Genomic DNA, 25,000 nt, shown 5'->3' on the forward strand with positions numbered 1-25,000 from the left:
AAAAACACATGCTGAGGTAATAGTGAGCTAATGATCCACAGAAAATGGTAAATGGACTTATGATATTATAATAATAACTTTATTTCTATAGCACCTTTTAAAAACACAGGTTTACAAAGTGCTTTGACAAACAGCAAAAACAAGAACAAACTAAACCAAACACAGAAGAACATAAACAACAGCAAGAACATAACAAATGCAAAATACTAAAAATAATTAAATACAATTCAACAGAAAAGAACCCAAAGTGCACGATACCCAACAGACATATATAACCCGACCATCACAAGAACCATCATAAGAACCATCACAAGAACCATCACAAGAACCATCATAAGAACCATCATAAGAACCATCACAAGAACCATCACAAGAACCATCATAAGAACCCAGGAAACACAAGAACCCAACAACACGAGCTGAGACCAAGAGGACCAAAGATTTAAAAAGATGTAAGAAACTAAAAGAGCTAAAAGCAAATCAAAAGATAACAGCAATAAGAAGGTAAGAGCAGGGAAAGAAATAGAAACAAATGAATAAATTATCACTTGAGCTTGTTTAGCACTTTTACAACACGGGTCACACCTACACATTCACACCCTGATGGCAGAGGCTGTGGTGTAAAGCAGCCATTAGTATTGACATATTCAAACACATTTATACACTGCCGCTGAAGCAGCAGGAGCACCTTGGGGTTAAAGTGCCCAAAGCACTTCGACATGTGAGCTGCAGGAGCTGGGGATCGAAGCCTCACCCTTCCTATTAAGAGACAACCAACTCTACCACTGAGCCACGGTCGCCCCCTGAAATACGTTTTAGACTTCAGTGACACCTTGTGCTTAGATTTGTTTGACTCTGTGTGCTGTACAGCATGACAGGGGCAACCTTTAGAAACAGTCGTCCGTCATGCTCAGATGCATTCTAGGGCTGGGAAATATATCGAGTTTTTAAGATATATCGATATATTTTCAAACAAGATGTAGGGTAAGACAATATCGTTAATATGGATATAGTTTATGTTGCATTAAAATAACGTTACAGAGGTGCCAAGTCACCTTTTTCTCATCTCACTGATGATGACTGACTGTCTGTCCCTCTTCACCCTGCTCCTCCTCTCTCTCTCTTTTATTGTATTTAAGGAACATTTTTATTTTATAATATTACTTTTTAAATTCACAAACAGGTAGTTTATTTTTCCATGTGTTTTCACTGTTAATAAAATACATATCCATATATATCGAGTATCGCCATTCAGCTAATCAGTATCAAGATATGAGTTTTGGTCCATATCGCCCAGCCCTACATACATACAACGCAGTTATCGGTCAGACTTTGAACAACAGCAGATTTATTCATGCTTTGTTTGTTTTCTCTGTTTTTCTTTGCAGATCTTATCGTCAGACTGGCAAAGGACAAGTTCGGAGCCATTCAGACAGAATACCAAAAGGTAAAAACTATATTGTTGTGTTGATGTGTGACTGTTTTGTTGCATCTGTTCCGTCACCTTATTGCTTACTTTTCTGATTGGATTCAGGCTAATATATCATACAAATTACGCAAGTTACTCTGTAGTCTGAAGCAAAGTGTTAATGGCTTTTACAAGCTGAAGCACGGCCAATCCTTTTTGCAGGTAATTGCTTCTGGCACAACCTGTGAATTTAAAAAGGAGATACATCATTGAGTTTTATGAGGAACAACGTTGAAAACCAAAGCGGCCTTTCAGCTCTTTGACAGTCCCTGAGATCTAAAGGAAAGCCTGTAAAAGTTCTCTCTGTACCTTCCCCCTCAATGATGAGAAGAAGAATGTGCTGTGTCTGTGTGCAGCTATGTGGATATGCATGCCAATTTTTGAATTCTTTGATTTCTCTCTTTTTTTTTTGTTATTCTGTTTCATCCACGTTTTTTTTTTTTTTTTTGTTCTGTGGCTTTCTTTCGCACTTTTCTTTGACGCTGCGATTGCCTTTGTCTTCTGCATGCCCTCTTCATCTGATCTGCTCTGGTCTCCCTCAGCCAGAGAACATAGTGCTGACACTTCAGGTAAAGTCTGCACACTGGATCTAACTGTGCCTCCCCATCCCCCCTGAACCCAACACGCCTCCCCCCCCCTGGTCCCGAGTCACCAGGGCTGCACAATTCAGGCTCAAATTATTCACCTTTTGTCATCACTTCACAGACATATATCACCTTTTGTGGATTTCAGCATTTGAATCATTTGATCTCATGATTAAGTTGTGCAGCCTTGTGACTTTCACCCCATTCATCCCATCCAATCGTAGCTCTTGAGACACATCCCTAGAAGTTTTTTTTTTTTTTTTTGTTCCGTACATGTCAAAACACACAACAAAAAAAAAGAAAAAGGAAAAAACAATTCACACTTTATCCCATGTACGGAAAGGAGCAGGAAGAAGAATAAATCTTGTTTTGCCTGCCCCCTTACTCAAAAAGAAAACAATAAATGTCTGGATGGTTCTGTCCAATTACAATCAATGAATGAATATCACGCAAACATAAAACAAATCTGACAATTCAGTCTTCACTTCCTCAGAAATTAGAAGGAAAACACACACAGAACACACTTAACTGCCAATTTCATACAGTCTGATAACTTCTGTTCTTATACATCTTCTTAAACTGAAATATCTGAACACAGCCCTTCAAATCTTTATTTAAAGAATTCCACAATTTAATTCCAACGACAGAAACACATTTCTGTTTTAAAGTTGTCCTTGCAAACTGATGCTTAAAATTAAATTTTCTTCTATGCCCTTCTTAGTTCATGGAGGAACAACAATGCTGACTGGACAGTGAAGGAGGAGCGTTATGGTGTCATGGCCCTGACTCTCATAGCTGCACTTCTTCTTGTGAAGTTGTACCGATTGTTTTCCTACTCGTCAGCCGATGTAACACAAACCAGCAACATTACAATCACAGCAAAGAAAAAGATACCACTTTAGGTTAGAAAAGTTATATCTAAAGGTCTGAACCATTACCGCTTCATGTTAGTCATCATCACTCTGTTTTAATGCCACAGATGTGCAGACAAAGCTCCTGCTCTTTTTCTTTGGTTTACCTGATTTTTATCATCAGAACTGACACACAAGTGGAAGAGATTTTTTACTAAATCAGTGAAAACTGGTGCATAAACATACATGTTGAGACAGAGTATTTTTTATAAACCGTTGGTCAGCAATCTTCTTTGCTGTTCAGCAGTATTTGCTCTGATATCCAAACCACAGCAGGAATGAGTGACACATGAATAACACACACACACACACACACACACACACACACACACACACACACACACACACACACACACTAGCTTGATCTTTTGCATGCTGACATTTGCAGAAGTCTTTCACTACGACAAATCTCCTCTCACTGACCTGAACCACTGACACACATTTTGCAATGCAACAAAAACATCAGATTCAAACACCTCCACCTCAGTGAACAACATCTACATGTTTATGCTCTGCTGCTCCAACAAGTAATATTAAAAATCACTTTCTGTTTTCCTCCTGAAACAAGTTTTTATAATCAAATATCTACCATTCTGCACAAAGAAGTAATGATAACAAAATACAGACCTACAGCAACATAATTGCGTAAATGAAGACAAATCCATTCAATCCTTTTTTTCTATTTTCCCCCTTAATTTGAAATACTTCATTAATCCCTGAGGGAAATTCTGGTTACACTGTTATTGCTTCTGTACGCAGCGAGTGCACCAGAGCCGTCGAGGGTTCAGTGCCTCCAGCTACCAGACCAACTTCCATATTTTGGTCCACGCTGGGATTTGAACCGGCGACCCCTACCGGTTTCCCAACCCAAGTCCCTACAGACTTATCTACTGCTTGAAAAAGATCCAGTACATCCATAGAGTAACAGAATCACAACAGTGTTTAGAGAAATACTTTTTTAAAGGACAAAATAAGGATGACATCGGTACCCCGCGCTAATACAGCCTAAAAATAAAAATTGTTTTTCAAACTGGAGCTTTTATCTTTGACATGTTTGTGAAGTAAATCACCAAATTATTAATAATAATAAAGATACATTGGTTTTACAGAGCGCTTTTCTGAAAACTCAAAGACGCTTTGACAAAAACATAAAACAATAAATGAAAACAAAAAAGGACGAAGACAGTACAATGATGATGTAATGTGGGGGGGGGGGGGGGGGGTGGGTTAGTGGTTGTAGGCAGTGGTGAAGAGGTGAGTTTTGAGGGATTTCTTGAAAGAAGTGAGTGTGGGGGGGGTCTTGGATGTTATTTGGGAGAGTTCTAGAGGGTGGGCGCAGCAATGGAGACGGCCCCTTTCCCCCCTGGACCAATAGTTTGTCCTGCAGGGGGGGGGGGGGGGGGGGGGGGGGGGGGGGGACAGGAGGTTTGCATCCGCGGACCAGAAAGAAATTCCAGTCTGATACCAGTTCCTTTACCGAGCTCCCCCTCAGTGGATTTTTTGGGTAAAGGCATTGATCTTAACTATTTCCTGTAAAGGTCAGTTTTAATACACTTTGTAATATATGCAAAAAAATACAAATTACAGCCTAAAAGATCATTCCAACCCAAAGTAAAGCCTATCATTATCTTAATTGCAGACTCTGTTCTCGCTGATGGTTGGCTGATCAGTAATGTGCCTGTGTGTTTCCACATTTAAATGAAAGGCTCCATGCAGCGCATTTTAAAGTCGTACAGCTGGGATCAATTTCTTGATGATGTTTGTGAGTTTGCAAAGTTTCAGTCTTCACTTTATGCTGCATTAGAAAACCAGAAAGACATGAATGTGAATATGGAAGGAATGTCAAATCCAGTTTAAAAAAAACCACAAACATGATGTTAATTCATTCACAGTAGTTTGTATAACAAGTCTTTTAGCTCACAGACAATGAGCATCTTGCCTCCTGACACTTCATGCCTTGTGGCCGCCTCGATTAAATCTGATTAAACTTCGCAAAAATTGCCCGTCTTCATCGCTCAGACGTGCCCGCCACCTCATCACCCCGTTTTATTCTGATTGGAAGGTCACCTCCTTCTTTTGGGCACTCGCCAAGACAAAGCTCAAGTCTAAAAATAGTCGATGCTTCAGGCCGGCAGTGTGTGGTGTTGGGAAAAAATACAACATTTCTGACCTTTTTTTTCTTTTTTGGAAAAGATTCACTCGATAAAAAAACTGGATGACGATGCAAGCGTTCAGATTTGCACTTTGTCCTCAACGACTGGCCCCACATTGGTGCCTTTGGATGACACGGGGCCAAACACACTCACACAAGCCCCTCTTTTTCTTTCTGTATTTCTTTGGCTGATTTAATCATCAAAAAAACTCCCCCGATTCCTGCTTTTTTATCTGTTTCAAAACAACCTGAAATCATCCCTGAAGGTCAGAAAGATTATAACTTCCCGACTCTTCTTTCTACATCTTTCAAAGTATGTTTTTTTTTTAAACAGCCTGGAGCTTTTCAGAGGTTGGATTAGACCCAAAGCCTGAGATTTCTAACTTTTCACAGAGATTGTCAAATGAATCAGAGGAGAATACTCCTCTCAGAAAGCTCTTTCTTTTTTTCGCCCTTGCATGTTAAAAAAGCAGAATCTGCAGGGTCCCTGGAGGAGCTGGGGTCATTGACTTATGAGGGCGATTAGGATTACTGTGCATCAGATGTGAGAGCGCGGTCCATCCATTCAGGAGCCACCGCCCTGCTTTGATCCTTTCATAACTAGCAGCTATTGAACATTATTGTGACAAGTTACATAGCGGTGTGGGAATTACCAACCCCCTTTTCAATTTTGCCAGTTTCCCAAGACTGTGCTGAGCGCGGTTTGGATGGCAGCAGATTAACTGGGAGCGCCCACAGTAACATGACATGAAGAGGTGGGAAATAAACGGAGAATCTGCCAACAGCAGCAATTAGACTAAGGCGATATATATATATCAGGGAAATCATGTTGAGTCACCTTGAATATTTCTAATTATCAATCAAATCCAGGATCATTGAGTCCTCTGAGGAGGGGTGTGAAGATTTCACAGAGACGAAGCACAAACCTAATTCATAGGATAGGATAGTACTTTATTGATCCCCAGAAGGGAAATTCGGGCGTTGCAGCAGCACAGACAAGTAAGGTCAAAATACAAAATACACATTAAACAGAGTAGATTAGATAAGATAAATATATACAAGTACAAAATGAATGAATGATGAAGTAAACTGCAGGGGATTGAGACAGTATGTGCAGAGAATGGCAAGATAAAGTGATAAGTGATGATTAAAGTGCATTCAAACCAAAAGGAGAAACACTAAATATGCTTCTTTTCATATACAGTTTATGAACTATTTACTGTAAGGCCCCGTGTCCACCTAGCGGTTTTTTTTTCCGGGGCAGAAAAGCAATGTTGCTCGGTAGCGTCTTGCATGAAGCACAGATACAAGACACGATCTGTAGGCGGCAAAACTACAGGGAATATCATACGTTTGGAAAAGAGCGCCGGTGATATCAACAGCGCCTTTTCTGAAAGGTTTAAAGATTTTCAACTTGAAGCACCCGGAGCGGCAGCACATCGCTCGGTACTCAACTTGCGCTCAGACGAAAACGCTAAGTGGACCACGGGGACGAAAACAAATCTCAATTTCTCAAAGCCCGTCCCAGTTTATGGCTCAGTCCCTTTTATCATCAATCAATCAAACTTTATTTATACAGCACCTTTCAGACAAATTAAATTGCAGTTCAAAGTGCTTTACAAGAGTGCAGAAAAGTTATTGACGAAAAAGTAGTTTATAAAATCATTGAGAGACTAATGCACACCAATAAGAATTTAAAAAATATATATAGAAAAATGAAAAAAATAAAATACTAGCTAACTGATTTCACTAGCCTGGTGTTGGCGCATGTGATGACAAATAAAGTCAGGTCTCAGTTAGATGGCCGTGTGCATTAAGTGTTGAAATAGTTTGTGGTGCCACAACATCTGTCCAAGAAAGACAGAATAATGCTCGTATTCAGGCCGTGAAGGAGGTTTGCACGCTCTCTTACAAAGCACAATCAAACAGGTGATTTATTTAAATCTGTTTATTCATATCCTCATTTTATAAACAGTTTCTTTTCTGGTTGAAAATGTACAATTTCATAGTCTTTCCCTTCTTTGCTGTGCTCGAGTTTAGTTTGAAAATAATTAAAAGCCGGTCTCATATTGAAGCCGGTCCCTAATGAAGGCGGAGTCATTTCATAGACTGAAGTAAATGAAAGCCTCGGCTGATTAAAGAAGTTATAAATAACTATATTAAGTTTAAAGGTTTATATGACAGTCAGCATTCCTCTGTCCACTCCTGTGTAAACCTACTTTTTAACCTTCCTGCTCCTCAACACCAATCACTAGCTCTTTGACCTCACGACCTTTGACCTAACCTTTTAACCTTATTAATCTATTAACACCCTATTATCCCATTAATCTCAGAACTTCACAGCAGGTACTGTATATGTATGTTGTTATGTTTTCAGTTTGTTAGCAAAATCTACCTGTAACTAATGCATTCAAATACAACAGTTGCTCAATCATTTTTCCCTGAATGAAGAATATAATGTCCTGCAATAGGTTTCATTTTCGAGAGGGATGTGTTAGTTTCAACTTTATAGAACATTTGAAGGTTTCGTTTTTTTAAACAGGTGTTCATATAAAATGCAAAAACTTAAATCTTAGCAAGTGTATTTGTCAAATGTATCTAATTACTCTTATTTTAAGCCACATTCACCTGATGAGTCCATATAAATAAAGGTGGAGTCAGTAGCATTTTTACAAGATTCAAATTGGACACTCACTGCAGGATGTAGTTCATATGTTCACTACGTGTACCGACACTGCAAGCTACCGCACGCTAGCACAAGCTAACAGCCGGTGTTTGTCACCCGGCTGTCCAACAGGAAGCAGACCAACTCCACGTCTGTGGGTAAAGCCAACACAAGTTTCTCCCTCGTCTTAGAATGAGTGGGTCTACCTGGTGGATCGCCTCACTGTGATTGTACTTTCTCTTCTTTGACACTATGCCCTCCTCCGTCAGACATATTGACTGGAGGAAACACACCAGCGTCCTGAGAAAACCAAAACATCAAAATACAAGCAGAGGACAGAGTCTCTGCAGACACAGTCAACACCACACACGTGTTGAGGCACATGATGATTGAGCGACGTTACTTTAGTATGAGTCTATATTCTGTGTTTTCAGACAGATCTACTGACTCTCCCTTTAAGATATGACCTGCAAAAAACAAAGGCTTGAATTTCCTTTCCTGCCTGCAAGACACATTTTTACTTAAGATTCATGAAATTAGATGTCAGTCAATCAATCAAACTTTATTTGTATAGCACTTTTCATACAACAAATGTATCCCAAAGTGCTTTACAAAAACATAAATCAAACAGCAACAACATGACTCCCTCCCCCATCCCTATCCCACGAGGTAAAGAAGGTAAAAAATAACTAGATAGAAGAGAACAGGTGCTGAGGAAATGCGATAATTTATTCTGAGTGAGGAAACACAGGAGGTTCAAAATGTAACAAAACTAGATGAAATGAGATTCAGTTAATAGCTCTACTAAAAAGGTCTTGAGTTTGCTTTTAAAAATGTTTGCATTGTGTTCTGTGTAGATGGAGATGTAATGTCCAAAATGAGATGTTGTGTCTTATTTCAAGAAACTTGCTAAGATTTGAGTTTTTGCAGTGTAATTATCTCTCCAAATTGGCCGAGTTTTACCTCGTATCAGTAAAAAAAAACAAACGGATGTTGTTACTCAAAGCAGGTCCTCGAGTATTTGTTGCGGTGGAGTTTTTCTGCGGTGCACTATCTCCTTGTCGGCTCCTATTGAAGCAGGTTTTTCATCAGAAATGCCGTCTTTCCCCCTTCATTAGAGCGGGGGGGAAAAACTGCACCACAAGGCTACATGGATGGCTCTTTGAGTCCTTTGAGTATTTCCCCACCATCGTCTTTCATGTGTTGTGTGATCCTCATATCCTCTGTGCATATTGCAGACGTCTAAACCAGCTTGCAGCGTAGTGCTGTAAAGTAAACTCACTAATTTGTCTTAGAGAAAAATCTCAGCATTTGTGTTGTGTCATGACGTGAAGTAGTCGATTATTGATTTGACTCGTGGTATTTAAGTAATGAAGTGAGGAGTGTTATGCAATGTGTTTATTGTTTCTCCATAAAGAGAGATCTTCCAGCAGTGGGATCATGTCAGATATTTTTAGAATTTCTGCTCTTTTTTTATCCTCTTCCTCCTTGTGTATCCTCCCTTCTTCTTCACTTTTAATCAATCCTTCCTTCTTTCCCTGACTCCCAAACTAATCCTCCTTGCCTCTGAACCCTCAACCTCCCTCCTCTTGTTGAATCATATCTCCTCTGACCCCCTTTTTGTCCCCATCTCATCCCTTGGTTCATACATCATAATTCCCCCCTCATTCTGTATCTAATTTCTCCTTTTATTCCTTCCCTCGCCGACCCCCCCAGGCCATCTACTACGAGATAGGCTTCCTGGTGTGCTCGGCCGTGGGCCTGCTGTTCGCCGTTCTGATGCCGCTCGCCGGCCTCTTCTTCTGCATGTGCCGCTGCTGCGACAACTGCGGCGGCGAGATGCACCAACGACAGAGGAAGAACGCAGACTGCCGCCGAGGCCTGCTGGGGACGCTGCTCTTCTCCACCTCGCTGGTCATCACGTGAGTATGACACACACACACACACACACACACACACACACACACACACACCATATGCCACACATTGAGATGCAAATACAGATCTCATCTTGTGTTTTCTGGTGCATACAAACTGTGTGTATACATTTGCATGCATGTACATTGGGATTCATTGCAAGCAACGCCTCCGATTTGTGTTGTGTTGTTTTCATTCACACATTGACACACATTCAGAAAATATCACACGGCACACACACATACACCTCTGGTCATTTTGTGCGTCTGTTTCCCACACAAACACACACACACACACACACACACACACACACACACACACACACAGTCATCAGCCTCCCCCATCCCCCATCTGTTTGCTATATATAGTAAAGTAAGTCCTACTGTGGATACTACATGGCTGCATCCTTCATACTAAGCCCTGTCATCATAATCTGCAGTGGGTTCATGCTGAACGATATTTTTAACTGTGGTGAGAATTTATTATGTGAATGTTCATATAAATTACCAGCACAACCAAGTAAACAACTCAACATAATGTGTAAAAACCACAATTATTCTATATTACTTATAATCATATAGCTTTCTTATGTCATATCATCCAAACCTTACAGTTCTCTTTGGTTTATCTGCCTTCAAGGTTTGTTATTATTCTACCTCTCCAGCTGTCATTCATGTGTTTTGTATGCACACGTCAGCATTAGGCTCATTATTTCATCCTGTGGGACGTGCAGCGACGAGTCCAGCTCTAGAATTAGTTCCTGGATTGCCTGTGTTTCAAACAGTCATTTTAATGAATTGTTGTCATCTAGGAATTGAATAGACGGTGGCAGCAGCTACTTTCAGTCTCAAACTGCAGCCAGTCTCACCGAGCCATTTTAAATTAGCTTGACAATGTGTGGTTGTCTTTTACAGTGCAAAATAGGAAATCCATTTTTTATTTATCTTACAAATGATGACAGGGTATTGTGTGTTAATATTTGTCAGCACAAGCCAGGTCTATATCTAGAAGGGGAAAAGAGTCAGGAGGCATCGACTGATTTTCTGCTAATGGACCAACCAGGTAGACTGTAGATCTGTTTTTCTCTTGTATCTGTCAGGCTGTGCAATATGTCGCATTGAAGGCAGCGAGCAGCGTTGGACAGCTCGTCTAACAACGATGATTTTAAATGTATTTTAAATATAAAATAAATCCTTTTTTTCTTGATCTATTGTATACCAATCTGTCACAGCTGTGGAAAAACAAGAAATGACAAAAGACTAAATTGGAAAAAGCAAATCTTACTTAAAAATGTAAATCGAAAGTCAAACTGAATGAATCCGTGTAATACGAGAAAAACACACAAAAACAAAACTTCCTGTCTATGGATGAAGGTGTGGTTTGGTTTGTCGTAATGTGTGTAAAGGATTCCCACATGTAAATGTCCCTAGATACCTTGTTAACTCAATTACTTCCTGGTACAAATGCATGTGTTTTTCAAAATAAGAGCACACTGAAACGCTAACAGATCACACCACATGGTTCAGTCCAGGGGGGATTATTGTGATGTGTAAATCAGGAGTTCTCAAACTTTTTTAGACCATGGACCCCTTTCAGGTGAGACATTTTTCCAAGGACCCCCCTCATTATCGTAACATTGATAAGCATATATTAATACTATGTAATAATGTACTACAGCGATAGAATTAGGCTGCATTTATACTTTCCAAGTAATTCAATTTATAAACTTTGAGAAAATGTTGGTTCAAGGTGTTTTTTATTTTTTTATCGTTGCGCACTATGAAGTGACCGACATGTCACGATCATATCAGAATTGATCTTATGGCACTGAACTAAAGTGGGCGGGAGTATTGGACAATATAGCTGATTTTATTGGTGCAAGAGGTCCCAGTGTGTAGATATGCCTTTTCAATGATAAAGCATACTTTTACAATTTTGTAAATTATTCTGCGTGTCCCCAAGCTATGGTTCGCGGACCCCTGGGAGTCCTGGGACCCACTTTGAGAATCACTGGTGTAAATGACCAGTTCTTTAGTCTTGTCCACATTCAGTCTGAGGTAGTTGTTGGAGCTACATTATAAAATCGGTTTGATTGAGTGTTGATTTTCATTGACAGAGGTTGTTGTTGTTGAGTAGTCGTACCATGACGGTGTCATCGGCATATTTGTAGTATGTTGTGACATTTGTGTACAGTGTAACAGTAGTTCTATTCAGACTGCCGACATTTACTCCCCTGTCCCATTTCACCTTCAATCTGAAAGTTGTGGAGGCGTAATGGGGGGACTTAGTGACCCCCCTCTGTACCATCTTCAGAGGTAGTAACAGAGACAAGTCAATTTCAACAAAGCCAGCGGGGGAGCGCATCACTTTCTGTGTGTGTGTGCATGTCTGACTGTGTGTCTATGTGGACCTCCCGCTGTGCCGTGCTACTGCAAACACCGAAACGCAATGAGAACTCACAGACTGGGACACCAATATGGCGCCGTCACAGAATCAATATGAACGTACAAAGACGAGATGACGGCCGAGCTTCAGTGCAGAAAAAAGTCTGAAAGTCTGAAACCCGTAAAAATAAATGAAGAAGCTTCAGTCCAGTTAAAACCATCTGAGGATTTTATCACATTTTTCAACATGGTAGAAAGTCAGGATTTTGCTTAACCTTTAAATTCCATACTTCAAGTTTTTATCCACAGCTTTCTGCGGACCTTAAAGATCAGCCCTTAAAGTCTTTATATGTGATTTTTTTGATCCAGCAGATGTCGCCCTTGAGCACCAGCATGAAACCAAAACAACTCACGCTGCATTGTTGTGTTAGCATGCTAATGCTAGCGATCTTTATTATGCTCGTATCGTCACACTGCATGTAAATTTACCTGAAATGAGCGTGATCTAGAAACACAGTTAAGCAGTGAGTACAGTATGTTATTCTTCTTTTCTCTAGTCCCTCAATTAAACAACTTTTATACGTGAGGGGAGGAGTCAGCCGGCCGTCCGGGCGATGTAAACAAAGTGAAGATAGGACTCTGAAAACTCTGAAAACATCACAGACAGTGGGACTCGGGTGTTACACCCATTGTAGACAGTCATGACTCACAGAGTTATTTTCAGAGGATATACTTGATTTAAATTATATTTAAGTGTGAAAAATTGCATATAAAGCCTTTAAATCTGTTGAACTTTTCTCTAGAGTCAGTTCTCATAAATAATGGATGTCTTTTCCACTTTTTTTGTTGCTCTGCCTTCACTGTTGCTCAACTGTGACACATGGGATGGTAATTTTCTGCTAAAAGACACTTATTATAAAATGTATCACTTGATTTGTCTGGCTCCAACTGCTGAAGCCCCATATTGACTTTAGATAAACTTCAAAAAATATATATTTGCACAGAACTAGGATTTTGGATTTCTCACTGCTTTCTTGTGTGAATTGAGGGAAAGATCACAGCAAGTAAAGCAGTTTCAGGACTCCTATGTTTTCTTTAGATGACTTTTGGGACGTATCATTTCATTGAATCTGAGATCTCAAAATCCAGGGAAGTTAGAGAATAAAAGCTGGGTCAAACGATGACAAAAGAAACGAGGGAGTGAGCTGTAAACACCTTGAAGAATTCTTGAAGTTGACTTAGTGTTTCTCCTGTGAGCCTATTATGTCAGAGAGCTCTCCTGCTCCTTGTGAAACTCATCTCTCAGAAAGTGGACCACAGGAAACTCAATCCACTCTACTGTTTTGTAGTCTCAGCGGTTGAAGAAACAGTAGCCGCTGGGGATGTAGCCACGCTACAAAAGGCTTAGGAGAGCGAGCGTTAGCCTCTTGTGCTTCCATCCAGGAGTGTACTTAGTGTGATGTTCTTTGACTTTCTGTCTTTGTTGGAACCATGCCCGGTTATTAGAAAATTCCATGGCAATATCCTAGGAGCCCAGACGCCCAGAGTCTGAGAGCATCCTCAGAGCTCTTATTAAATCTCCCCCAGCTACCAGGCCGAGACGCTGCAGAGGCTCTAATGAAGCAATTACAGCGAGGAGAGGGATGAGCACCGAGCGCTCGCCCAGACTCCTTGTACCGCGGACGGGAGCTGACAGCCAGGAACAGAGGAGTGGCAGGGGTGATATTTATTTTCCAAGAAGTGTGAAAATTGGATTAAGCTCGGTACAAGACACTCGTGAAAGGGTGAAGACAATAAAAATGGCAGGAGGGGAAGATAGGAGATTGACCCTATGCCCAAAACAACAAAAGGAGCTGTTTACCAAGACTATAGAGATGCTGTACGCATTTTGTGATGGAAGTGGCACTCGTAAAATACGACATTATATCGTAATAGAGGAAAATAAACAACCTATTTCTCAATATGCTGATGTCTTATGAGATACTGTTTAGATTAAACAAACTGATAAAACTGAAAAAAAGTATGAAACACTCCAGTGGTTTCCAACCTTCTTTCATCTGAGTGTAACGGATGTGGTCGGGGGAGTGAAGAAAACCACACTTTGACTGTTTTCCAGCTTTTATTTTCTCTGACTGCAACAAAACTGAAACAAAAAGTCTGTAGCCTCTTTGTGATAAGAAATCATTGTCAGAGTGAAATAGTCTCTCAAACTTTACTCTGAAGGTGGCAGGGTCAAAACTGAGCAGAGTAGCCTCCAAAGAGCGCTGGTTGTAAAACGTGATTGAGTGCTGTTTACTGGGTTAGAGGATCGCTGTAAGGGTTTGGGCTTTGATTCACACAGATGCCAGTCATGCTCAAAATAAAGCACTCGTGCTCCCAAAGCTTCGTCTACAACACAGACGGGCTCGTTGTCACATCGTTTGAACAAATCTACAACGCAGACGAGACGTGTGTACGAGCACAAGGTTCATTAAAGGGAAGAAAGTAGATCTCACCTCTGTTTGGATGCATCTGATGAGAACATTCAATCAAGATATTTACATAAACCCTCTAATAATTTCATCAGAACCAGACCGAAGCAAATCTCTGATTAGTGCCGCGGTCTAATTTTACTTTTTCGTCGCGTTAAATGAGGGGGAATACATCTTGAAATGTAAATAAGCAAACACTGATTATCAGGCCTTGAAACGGTTGATTCTCTGATTGCTCTGCCATGTAATCACATCAGACTCTCATAAATATGATTCCTGGCTCGTTTCAGTGAAAGGTGAGCGACAGAAACAGAAGTGAAAATAAGAATTAAAAGTTTTAACAGATGACATTCAAACCCCACAGACAGCCTATTAGAGAAAGTTCACTGTGAGATTAATTTGACTATTAAAACGTAATCAGTAATAATTCAGCTGTAATGAACATGAGCACCCTTGTTATGCTTATGCTTTGTCTAATGAAGCCAGAGTTACTGAACCGTAGCTGGACCTGAACTGAAATGACCCAAAATGTTAATTCTGCTTTTTATTCGATCATGAACTTGACATCTGTATCCACATGAATATCTATATATTTGTATTCATGCTGAGTCATGAGCTACAGTTTCCTCTTCATCTTGAAGGTTAGGGACGCACGTGATCCACAGATTGATCCAACATTCATCATCATGGAGTAAAACACAAATACTGCTGTGAAAAGAAAACATCTTTCAGTTAGTGTGTGTATGCACCGTGGAGGCCGGTGTACAAATAGGAAGACAATTCATCCACCCATCCATTTTCTATATTGCTTTTCCCTTTCAGGGTCGCGGGGGGCTGGAGCCAATCCGTCATTGAGAAAGAGGCGGGGTTACACGCTGGACTGAACGCCAGCCAATCACAGGGCTGACATATAGAGACAAACAACCAGCCACACTCACATTCAGAGACTTTCACACAAGTGTTGTAGATATTTCAGTGTGTGGTTACTTTGATCCAAACGCTGCTTCAACTTTTCTCCGTTTAATCTCCCCGTCTGTATTTATCATGCAGGTATCCGCTGGTGGCTGCGTTTGAACACCAATCAGAAACATTGGTATGTTACGTTGGTAACATTACAGCTTTTTGTAAACTGCAGCTGTAAACAAAACAAAATCTGATAAGGAGTTCTGTGTTCGCTCTGAAATCTGAAGATATAGTTCCCAACAAATTCTCCAAGTTTGTTTTGTCTGACTCACACTAGTGGTGGGCGATATAACGATCTTAGATCGTGAAGGATTTTAACGTGCTGACGATCTGCCAAAGCAGGGAGATCGTAGAACCGGGCTAATGTGTTTATTCTCTCATGCTGCAGTTCATGCTCCTACACAGACGCGTCTCCCCCTCTTTTGCTCCGCAGCGGTGAAAACGAAACTTAAAAGTAAAGTCCGCAAAAACAACTCCATCTCGGTTATATGCAACTGTTCTGATATTTTTCCAAACCGACACGCCGTGAGCAACAGTTAACTTATCTACATAGTTTGCACAGTTAAGATTAGTCTACATCTCAGATAGCGAGCCGGAGAGACGTTCACAGTCAGAGACAGACAGAGAGGAGCTCAGACAGACAGTGATGAGAGATATAACCCCGGTGTTTAAAATGTTGCTGTCGGTGTTTTCTGCTCTCTCTCTGTTTTTAAAAGTTACTATCAAGCTTCTGCACCCGAAGCTCACCTGTTGTGATAACGGAATTTATAGGGATTACACTAAACGATGTTACAAAGCAGCAGGCAGATGAGAGTGAGTAACCATGGTGACTGTCTGTCTGTCAATCAACAATGTCCCGCCCCCTCTATGAATTAAACTCTTCTGTCAGTAAAACTTACTTTGATCATGTGTCACAGAATGAACACATTCTGTATTATGTTTGATTATATATAAACGAAACTAAAGTTAGTCCAATGATGTCATAAAAACAACAAAGGCTGCAGAGCCTGTATGAAGCTCCAGCTGGAGGAACTCTGCAGGGTTAAAATAGAACAGAAACACAAGAACTTGAAGTCTACATGTTTTTAAATGAATGCATCACTGTGTGAAAATGTTCCTGATGAACATAAAAAGAGGACACATAACTAAATCATCATTTCAAAGTGGTGAGGAAAACCTTCAAATTGTGCATAAATATCGATCAAATTGAGGGAAAGACATTTCTGTTGCTAAAGATGTTCTGGGTGAGAGACCTCCAGACCTCCTACAAAAATGTTTTTCAAATAGATTAAACTGGTCAGCGCAGTTTTTGTGCATTTAAAAACATTATACAGGTAAATAAGTTTGGTTAAACTGGTCAGTAACTTACAAAATGTCTTCACCAGTGATGTTTCTTTTTGATAGTTACATCTTTCTGAACAACAGCCCACCTGTGCTTGTTTGTCTTTAACCTATCATGTCTTTGCTTATGCATAAATGCATGCACTCTTTAGTTAACCTGCATGCTGCATTATGCCTGCCAGCCATTCAAAGGCCACGCTGTACCTTACTCAATGAACAGCAGGGGCCAACCAGCTCTGACTCCACTGCATGGATTTACACTGATAGAAAGACGGATACAAGATTGTTCTCTCGGTTCTGTCCGAGTGGAAAACCCCCTGCCGCATGTTGTTAACCAGCATGCATTTCAGCAGTCTATTTCAGTCGCTGGGTGTCCAACACTGTTAACACAAAAGGTCTCAACATTATGGGCTCAGTAATTCATGCTTCTCATATTGGGTCTAATTCATGTTAATGTAAGCAACAGGGACTGAACATTCAGCTCCCTTCACTTATCATTTCAGTCAGCTCAGTTCAGATTCAACGACTTTGTCCTCTAATTAGATCTTCTCCATCTGCAATATCTTAAAAGGACTGACCTAAGCGACGCACGGCTTCACTGGCTCTATGGTGCTTTCTGTCCTCGCAAGTTTCCCCTTCATCTGCACTCAATGAAATGTCCTCATAGCATTAAGACTACTGGAGGTCCACCTCATGAATTGATTGTTAGTGTTTGGGCATCAAGCATAAATGAAAAAGAAGAATAAGATAGAACAGCAGAGTTTGCTATCCCTCATTATATTTTTAATTAAGATTTATTTTTGGACTTTTTGTGCCGTAATTGGAGAGACAGGACAGAGCCCGAAACTTGGGTGAGAGAGAGAGAGAGAGAGTGGAGAGTGACATGTGGGAAAGGAGCCACAGGTCAGATTAGAACCCAGGCTGCCCGCTAAAGCCTGGCTCACACTGCAGGATAATCGGGGCCGATTTGAGCTCCGATTCTTCCTTCCCGACAATCTCAGGGTCTCTCCCGACTCGAGGCTGCTCGGACCCGATTATCTGTTCAGATTATCTCGTAGTGTGAGCAGTACAAAGATCCAATCTCAACGTCCCCGATCCGCCCAGCGCCCCGATTTATTTCAAACATGTTTGATATTTAGAATTTAAAATCTGGACGACTACGTCATGAAAGGGTCCGGCAGAAGTTGTGTGTGACTACAATATAATCACCAGAGACAAGGGAGGACTGTAGTCATGGCGACCAGCGGCAGGACGCAAACTGGCGTTTTCTTTTTTTTAGGTTTCAGTACAGATCATCAGTGCAGCACTTTTCTGAAACTTGTCTCCATATATCTACGATTGTATCAACTTTTCTATATCCTACAACAACTTCCACTTCCTTCTCTTTCACCAACCGTCGTCCTTTGTTTTTTTCAAATGAAACTTTATTAACAATTGTCAACGCTCCGTCCCGATTTCACTCGTACAGTGTGAGCTCTCCGGCCGTGCCCGACAATCAGGTCGTACAGTGTGAGCACATCAATCTCAAGGTCTGGTAGAGCGTCGTAAACGATTCAGTCGTACAGTGTGAGCACATCAATCTCAAGGTCTGGTCGGGCGTCGTAAACGATTCAGTCGTACAGTGTGAGCCAGCTTAAGAGGACTACAGCCTTTGTACAAGGGGTGCAAGAACGAACCACTTGGCCACCGGCGCCCCGTCCCTCGTTATTTTAAGATGAATGTCCTTTCATGAACTGTTCTGAGCACATACACCAAACTGTTACTGTTGGCAAATCATAACCTCCAAATGCATGCATGACTCTGTCCAACACACACACACACACACACACACACACACACACACACACACACACACACACACACACACACACATCACTTCACATGACTGCAGCTTTACACAATCCACTGCCAAGCTAATTATCTGGAGAGGTTTCTGTCAGAATGTAATGCACGTCCCATCATTTATCAAATCTCCTGAAGAGACCATACGCCTACTAATTATTCTAATTCTCTCCTATTTCTGTTTTATTGCTTAAATCCACTTTTATGTTTTACTAATAACATGTTTCTCTTATCTCAGGGTCTTTAATGCTCTGGGGGGTTGTAGTTTTGTGCACAACACTTCAAATCCACACACCATACAGCCTAACAACAGGAATTCCCTCGTAGTGAAACTAATCGATGTTTGCCTGGTCAGGCTTTTCTTCCAGATTTATTGGAAGACATTTGTGAAGTAATAGTCATGATTGTTGCACAGGAGAGAGAGAGAGAGAAGATGTGAGAAGGCAAAGCTGCAGGGCTCGATTTCTGTCGGGTGCAGCTAAGAGGTGCTCTCTGTATCGCAGGGGATGATTGGCCAGGGGGATTTAAGATCCAGAAATAGCAGCATTTCTAATGCAGATAAAGTCGTCTTTCATTTCTTTGTGTCGCTGTGTTTTAACTTTGTGGTCAGAAGAGGAAGGGATAAAAACCACTTGACATCCGGCTACAGAAACCCACTTTTCAGTCATTGCACAAAAATGAAAAAAGAGGAAGTGGAAGAAATTGAAAACATGTATGCTACATGAGGTCAATAGGACATGCATGATGCTATCAAAACGACAATACATGTAATTTAAGCTAAACTGTGATGGAAAATGTACACAAACTTGTACACAGGAACCTGACATTTCCAAAGCAAGAATCAAAAACTAAAGTCACATTTTTTTGTTCCTCTTGTTGTTTTTCACTTTGAACGTCAGATGTCTGCTGCTACATGAAACTGTATGTCATGGGGTTTAGATTACTTTATAAAAAAATACAAACAGTACTTAAGTTCATATAAGGGAAAACTCAGATTTATGTCTGGGCGGAAACGTGCTCAAACTAGGATCAATATTGGAGATGTTTTTGAAAAATGGAGAGAGGTTAGAACACAGAAAGGTTTACAGACCGATGCAGAGCTGGCTAAACACTGAAGCTTCAGTGTCCACCACATGGTGACCTGTGTGAGCATCGACTCTAGAGAGGAGGGGGCGGGGGGAGACAGCTCTCTACTATGTTTAGAATTTGGACTGCAGTACCCCTTATAAACACTAGGCGTCAGAGTTACATATTGCTCCTTTAACTGACTAAATGTTCAATCAACCATGATTGGACATCCACAAAATTTGCTTCAACAAACACCAATTCTTTTACAGGTTGAAGTCTGGGATGTTCGATATGAGCCGTGCCCCTAAATCTGTTTCTATTTTTAATACTCGTGGGCGTGAAAGAGTCGAATTTGGCCAAATTCATTCCAACTGGTATCCCTACCAATCCTTCAAGCTGTTAAATCAAGTGATACTTTTTTTCTTATTTCTTCCTCTTCTGCCTGGAAGTTTGAAAGTTTCAAGAAATATAGATTCCAGCTGGCATGTTTTGCCCTTCTGGAGATTTTAAAAATGTATTTCAGCAACCCTCTGTTGTTGTTTTTTTTACCAAACCCTGAGCCGCTGTTTGTCTCCGAGTTTTAGTATTCATATCTTTCCTGGACTGTTTACTGTGGCGTTAATGGCCTGTTGTCTGCCATCAAACCACTGCAGCCTGTCCTTAGCTGGAACAGACAGCAGCTTACATAGAGTCATAATGAGGGAAACAAAAAAGGGAGAAAATAGGACTGTCTAAATTGGGTTGTCATGCCTAGAGCGAAAGACCCTGGAGTCAGAAAGCTTTTTCCGTGTCTGGTTGAATTCTTTATAGGACACTAGAGCTGCACTGGGAGAGGGTTCAGACTGTGACCTGGCAGGCTCTGAGAAGACAAATAAAACAGTGATAAATGGGATAATACAGTGGCTAGTTGAGGGGAAAAGAGAAGGTAAATGGAATACAAACAAGATGACCAGAGGCTTAACTGAATAAAATAGTGGATACATTGAATATTAAAGGAGCGCTATTGAATAAAGCAGTTGATGGGTTTGTTTTGTAACGAATTAAACATGAAGAATTTGAATTAAAAAGTAGCTGGAGGAACGGAATATTTTAAATTCAATTGACAAAAAATGGCGTCGTGAAATTAACACGAGTTGAAAGAGTGGCTACAAGCTGATGTTGTGACCACTTCACTTTATAGGATGTGTGTGTGTGTGTGACGAGTGTTTTTTTTGACGACCGCTGGGGGTGCAGCCTCCCTCATCGATATGCCCTACATGAGGAAGACTGCCGGACCGCCAGGCACTGACAGCTGAAGGTGTCAAGTGTTAAACATGATACAAAATGAGGATGAAGACCACTGATCTCAAACCACAGTAATCATGTTTAAAACAGAATAATTATGTGTATTTTTTTCAACTAAGCTGCCCTGTTTTAAATTGTAGTTTAAAAAAATAATAATCCCTGATGCTAAAACTCTGGAGGAGGTTAAATTAAGCTTGTGTCATCCGGACTTGCTTTACTCTTGGCTACCCTGCATGTGATGCAATATTTTAAAATAAAGGTTTTTATGTCCACAGGAAACAGTTACATATATAAGCTATACGTATATTTGCCCAAGCTGCAGCCTTGGGTGTTGAAAAATGAAGCCAATTCTGAAGTGCCAAAAAACTGCAGTTCATCGAGTGTCCACTTGAGGCATGGCTCCAAGAACCCCAAAAGTCACATACGCACAAGGCTTAAGGCAAGGCAAGTTTATTGATGTCGCACATTTCAACAACAAGGCAATTCAAAGTGCTTCACACAAGACATCAAAAAACATCATGACAGAGGAAAGAAAAGACATTTTAAAATCACTGAAATTATTAAATCTGAAAATATGTTCAAATGAAAATTATTCAAATGAAATCAATTTAAATAAATAAAGTAAAAATATGAAAAGAGTTCAAAGTTACAGTGCAGATTAAAAGTTTAAAATCTTATTAAAGCTGTTTAATGAAAGGCAGCTGTAAACAGGTGAGTCTTCAACCTCCATTTAAAAGAGCTGAGAGTTTTTCAGCAGACCTGCAGTTTTCTGGGAGTTTGTTCCAGATATAGGGAGCATAGAAACTGAACGCTGCTTCTCCAAAATATTGGCTTATATGTATATAAATATATAATAAATATAATATTTACAGTCTTACCGTAATGTGTTTTATAGTTGGCCCTAAGTCAATGTATTGTAACACATACAAACATAACAAGCTGCTGTGTTGTTGGATGGAAATGCCACAGATTTTAACGTTTTAAACTTTTCAATCCAAGGTCCTTTAAGCATTTTCTGCAGTGTTAACTTAAAATGTGCATTGCAATAAAATAACTTCATGCACACCGCCATTTTGTTTGTATTATTGTAAAAAATAGCAGTATGTTGTTGTCTATTGTAAGCTCTATTATTTGTCAGGAAAGATAATAGTTGCCCAGTTCCCGCAGTGTGAAAGCAGGGAGGGGCTTGAAGGCGACTGTCCCAGCCTGTCGACTACACACACACAAACACACACACACACACACACACACACACACACACACACACACACACACACACACACACACACACACACACACACAAACTGAATGCAGACCATTGTTGAGGTTTGTAAAAGCCATGGAGCCACCAGACCATGTAACACTCACTACCCAGCCCCCTAGAAGTGGCCTACATACTGGGGCACTGCACTAGTTTGGACGCTCTTCTTCATCTTGCCGTTGAGGGGTTTTCCACCTCGAGGGGAAAGTTTCATGTGTCATTTGGCTTTTGTTCTAGCGGGAATCACAGCCCTTTTACACAGTGGCTGGAAGGTAAATCTTCCCCCTGCCGTGTTTGACTTTGTCTCTCGTGGTCAGTAAGAGACACATCATTAACAAGCAGCCATGCTGTCGTTGGCCACGGTTTCCCAGAGTGCACCACTTTAGAGGTGGCTGAAACAAAGACGATAGTGCACCACAAGGGCACTCATTAAAAGACACGACATCCAAAAGATTACTACTCAATAATTTGGGGATAATGAAAGTGTTAGAGCTAGAGATGACAAATCGACAAATTTCATCGTCTAGTAATGTCTTGATTTATTTTTTCCAGGAATCAATTGTATTTGGGTCAGAGAATGTTGAAAAATGTATTAGTGTTTCCCGAGGCCTAAGCCCGCTCGTCTTCAGGCCTTTTTTCCACTAAACCCAAAGATATTCACTTTACTGTCATAGAGGGAGACAGAAAGTAAATATTATTCACATGTAAGGAGCTGGAAGGAGCTTTTTTCCTCATCAATTACTGATTATCAAAACAGTAGACGATTCATTAATCAGCTGAAAACTCATTGATTAATTGTTTCAGCTCTCGTGCATATTTTAAAGGTCACATATGTAAAATATATAACCATGTTTCTCTAACACTAACATGTGTCTCTAGTCTGTCTACAAACCCCCCAATGATGAGAAAAGTCCATCCTCTCCGTCTTTTCCCTGCTCCACTTTTCAGAAAATGTGTGCTCAAACAGGCCGTTTGGAGATGTTCCCTTCATGACATCACAAAGGGCAGTAGCCCCTCCCCCAGGTGGGTGACACTCCCACAGCTAGGTGTTTGTTCTGCCCTCTGAGTCTGCCTTCTCACCGTAAACAATAGGGCATGGAGCGAGAAAGCACCGAGTACACCCAAGCCCCTTCCAGAGAGGGGGCGTGGTCAGACACAGCTCATTTACATATTTAAAGGTACAGACACAGAAACAGCCTGTTCTGAGCAGGGCTGAAATAGAGGGGTTTATAGGCATGATCAAATACAGGATCAGAGTGGATTTAGAACAAGAAACTTCACACACATGTTTTGAGGAGCTCTGAGACTTATTTAAACTGGTTGAAGAGGAGGAGAATATGTCACCTTTAAATCTGGATTATGTAGGAGTTTAAATGTATTGCCATAGTCAAAGCTTTATTATTGTGAAGAGACCCCTCAATTTGTAAATGTATCAGATGTGTAAGTAAGTTAAGAGTTATATTTTATGCATTTTGTCCTGCACTTCACATCTTCCTTACTTTAATCCTCTCTGCCCTGTCATGAAGAATTTATTCCTTTTTTTTTTTCACATAACCCAGTGTTATGGCATCCTTTACAGAAAGTGTCTCGGCTGGATTGCAGACAGAAATATTTCTGTATCACAGGGACTATAAACGACAAATATTTAGATTTGAGGTGAAACGAAGGTGACACCACAGAGGGGGGAATCAAAAACCGACATGATTCCTGTTGTGTTCAGTGAGAAAATGTGTTTTCCCAAATAAATAGTCACAGCAACAGTGCTGTTGTGTTTTCTGTTACCCAGCTCTCCTATGCTTGTCTTGTTACCACCAGTTTGTTCTTTGTTTGATCATGTTTTTCTCACACACAAATATGAATACATTGTTTATCCTGTGTTTGTTTCATCTGCTGATTTCTCAAATAAGAAACACAAAGTACAACCAGACAGGAAGCAAACTAAACCAAAGTTGCTTCTTCTGCTGCACACTCATGTATACTACGCAGCTCGTTGGAAAAGCGCTTGGTATTTTTTTTCTCAAAGAGTCTTTGTTTTGCTGCGGATTCCAGTGACCTTGCTGGACACCGGCAGGGAGAGGGAGTGAAACAGAGAGAGACAAAGAAAAAAAGAGAGGGAGGTGGATAGAGAGAGAGAAAGGGAGAAAAGGGAAAGGGGGGAACCGAGGGCAAAAGAGGAGACAGAGGAAGAGAAGAAGAGAGAGAGAGAGAGAGAGAGGGAGGGTGAATCAGGAGAAAGAAACTGAAAAGTCTAAGAGATGGAAAAGTGACAGTAAAAAAAAAAAGAGAGAAAGAGACGCAAATGAAAACAGACAAGTCAGAGCAGAGAGACAAATGAGACAGAGCTGGAGGAAAAGGAAGAGAAAGTACGGGCTTAAAAGACGAACAACAAGAGGCCGAGCGAGTGGAAGGTGTGTAAAGAGAAAGGGACAGAATATGTTCATGTGTATGGACCTGTGGGTGAGAGAGAGTGCAGGGACTAGTCACACAAAAGGCTGTTGTTAAAGTGGCCATTTTGAATCTTCTCCTGGTTCCGGATGGCTCCACTTCACCGCGTCCCAGCCTCGTTTTATTTGTCCTAGTTTTTCATTAAGTCTCCACTTAAAAGACGACAGCGTTTACTCTGTCGGCCTGCTCACTATGTATGGAAAAACATCGTCACAAATCCTCCAGACCCTGCAAAACCCCTTCT

At 40.7% G+C, this 25,000-nt stretch overlaps 1 protein-coding gene across 16 annotated transcripts in view; it reads left to right on the plus strand.

Moving 5' to 3' along the window:
- The window catches only part of prom1a (prominin 1a), a 105,039-nt gene that overhangs the window by 41,752 nt on the left and 38,287 nt on the right, over positions 1-25,000 (plus strand). For 12 of the 16 annotated variants that reach the window (XM_061047629.1, XM_061047630.1, XM_061047635.1 and 9 more), the window contains exons 2-4: positions 1,389-1,447; positions 2,011-2,037; positions 9,497-9,702. In XM_061047629.1, coding sequence (XP_060903612.1) covers positions 1,389-1,447; positions 2,011-2,037; positions 9,497-9,702 — 292 coding nt within the window. The remainder of the gene's footprint in view (positions 1-1,388; positions 1,448-2,010; positions 2,038-9,496; positions 9,703-25,000) is intronic. The other 4 variants (XM_061047633.1, XM_061047639.1, XM_061047634.1 and 1 more) reach the window with 1 other exon arrangement.

Source organism: Labrus mixtus, chromosome 10 (genome assembly GCF_963584025.1).
Source record: "Labrus mixtus chromosome 10, fLabMix1.1, whole genome shotgun sequence".
NCBI classification, from domain to species: domain Eukaryota; kingdom Metazoa; phylum Chordata; class Actinopteri; order Labriformes; family Labridae; genus Labrus; species Labrus mixtus.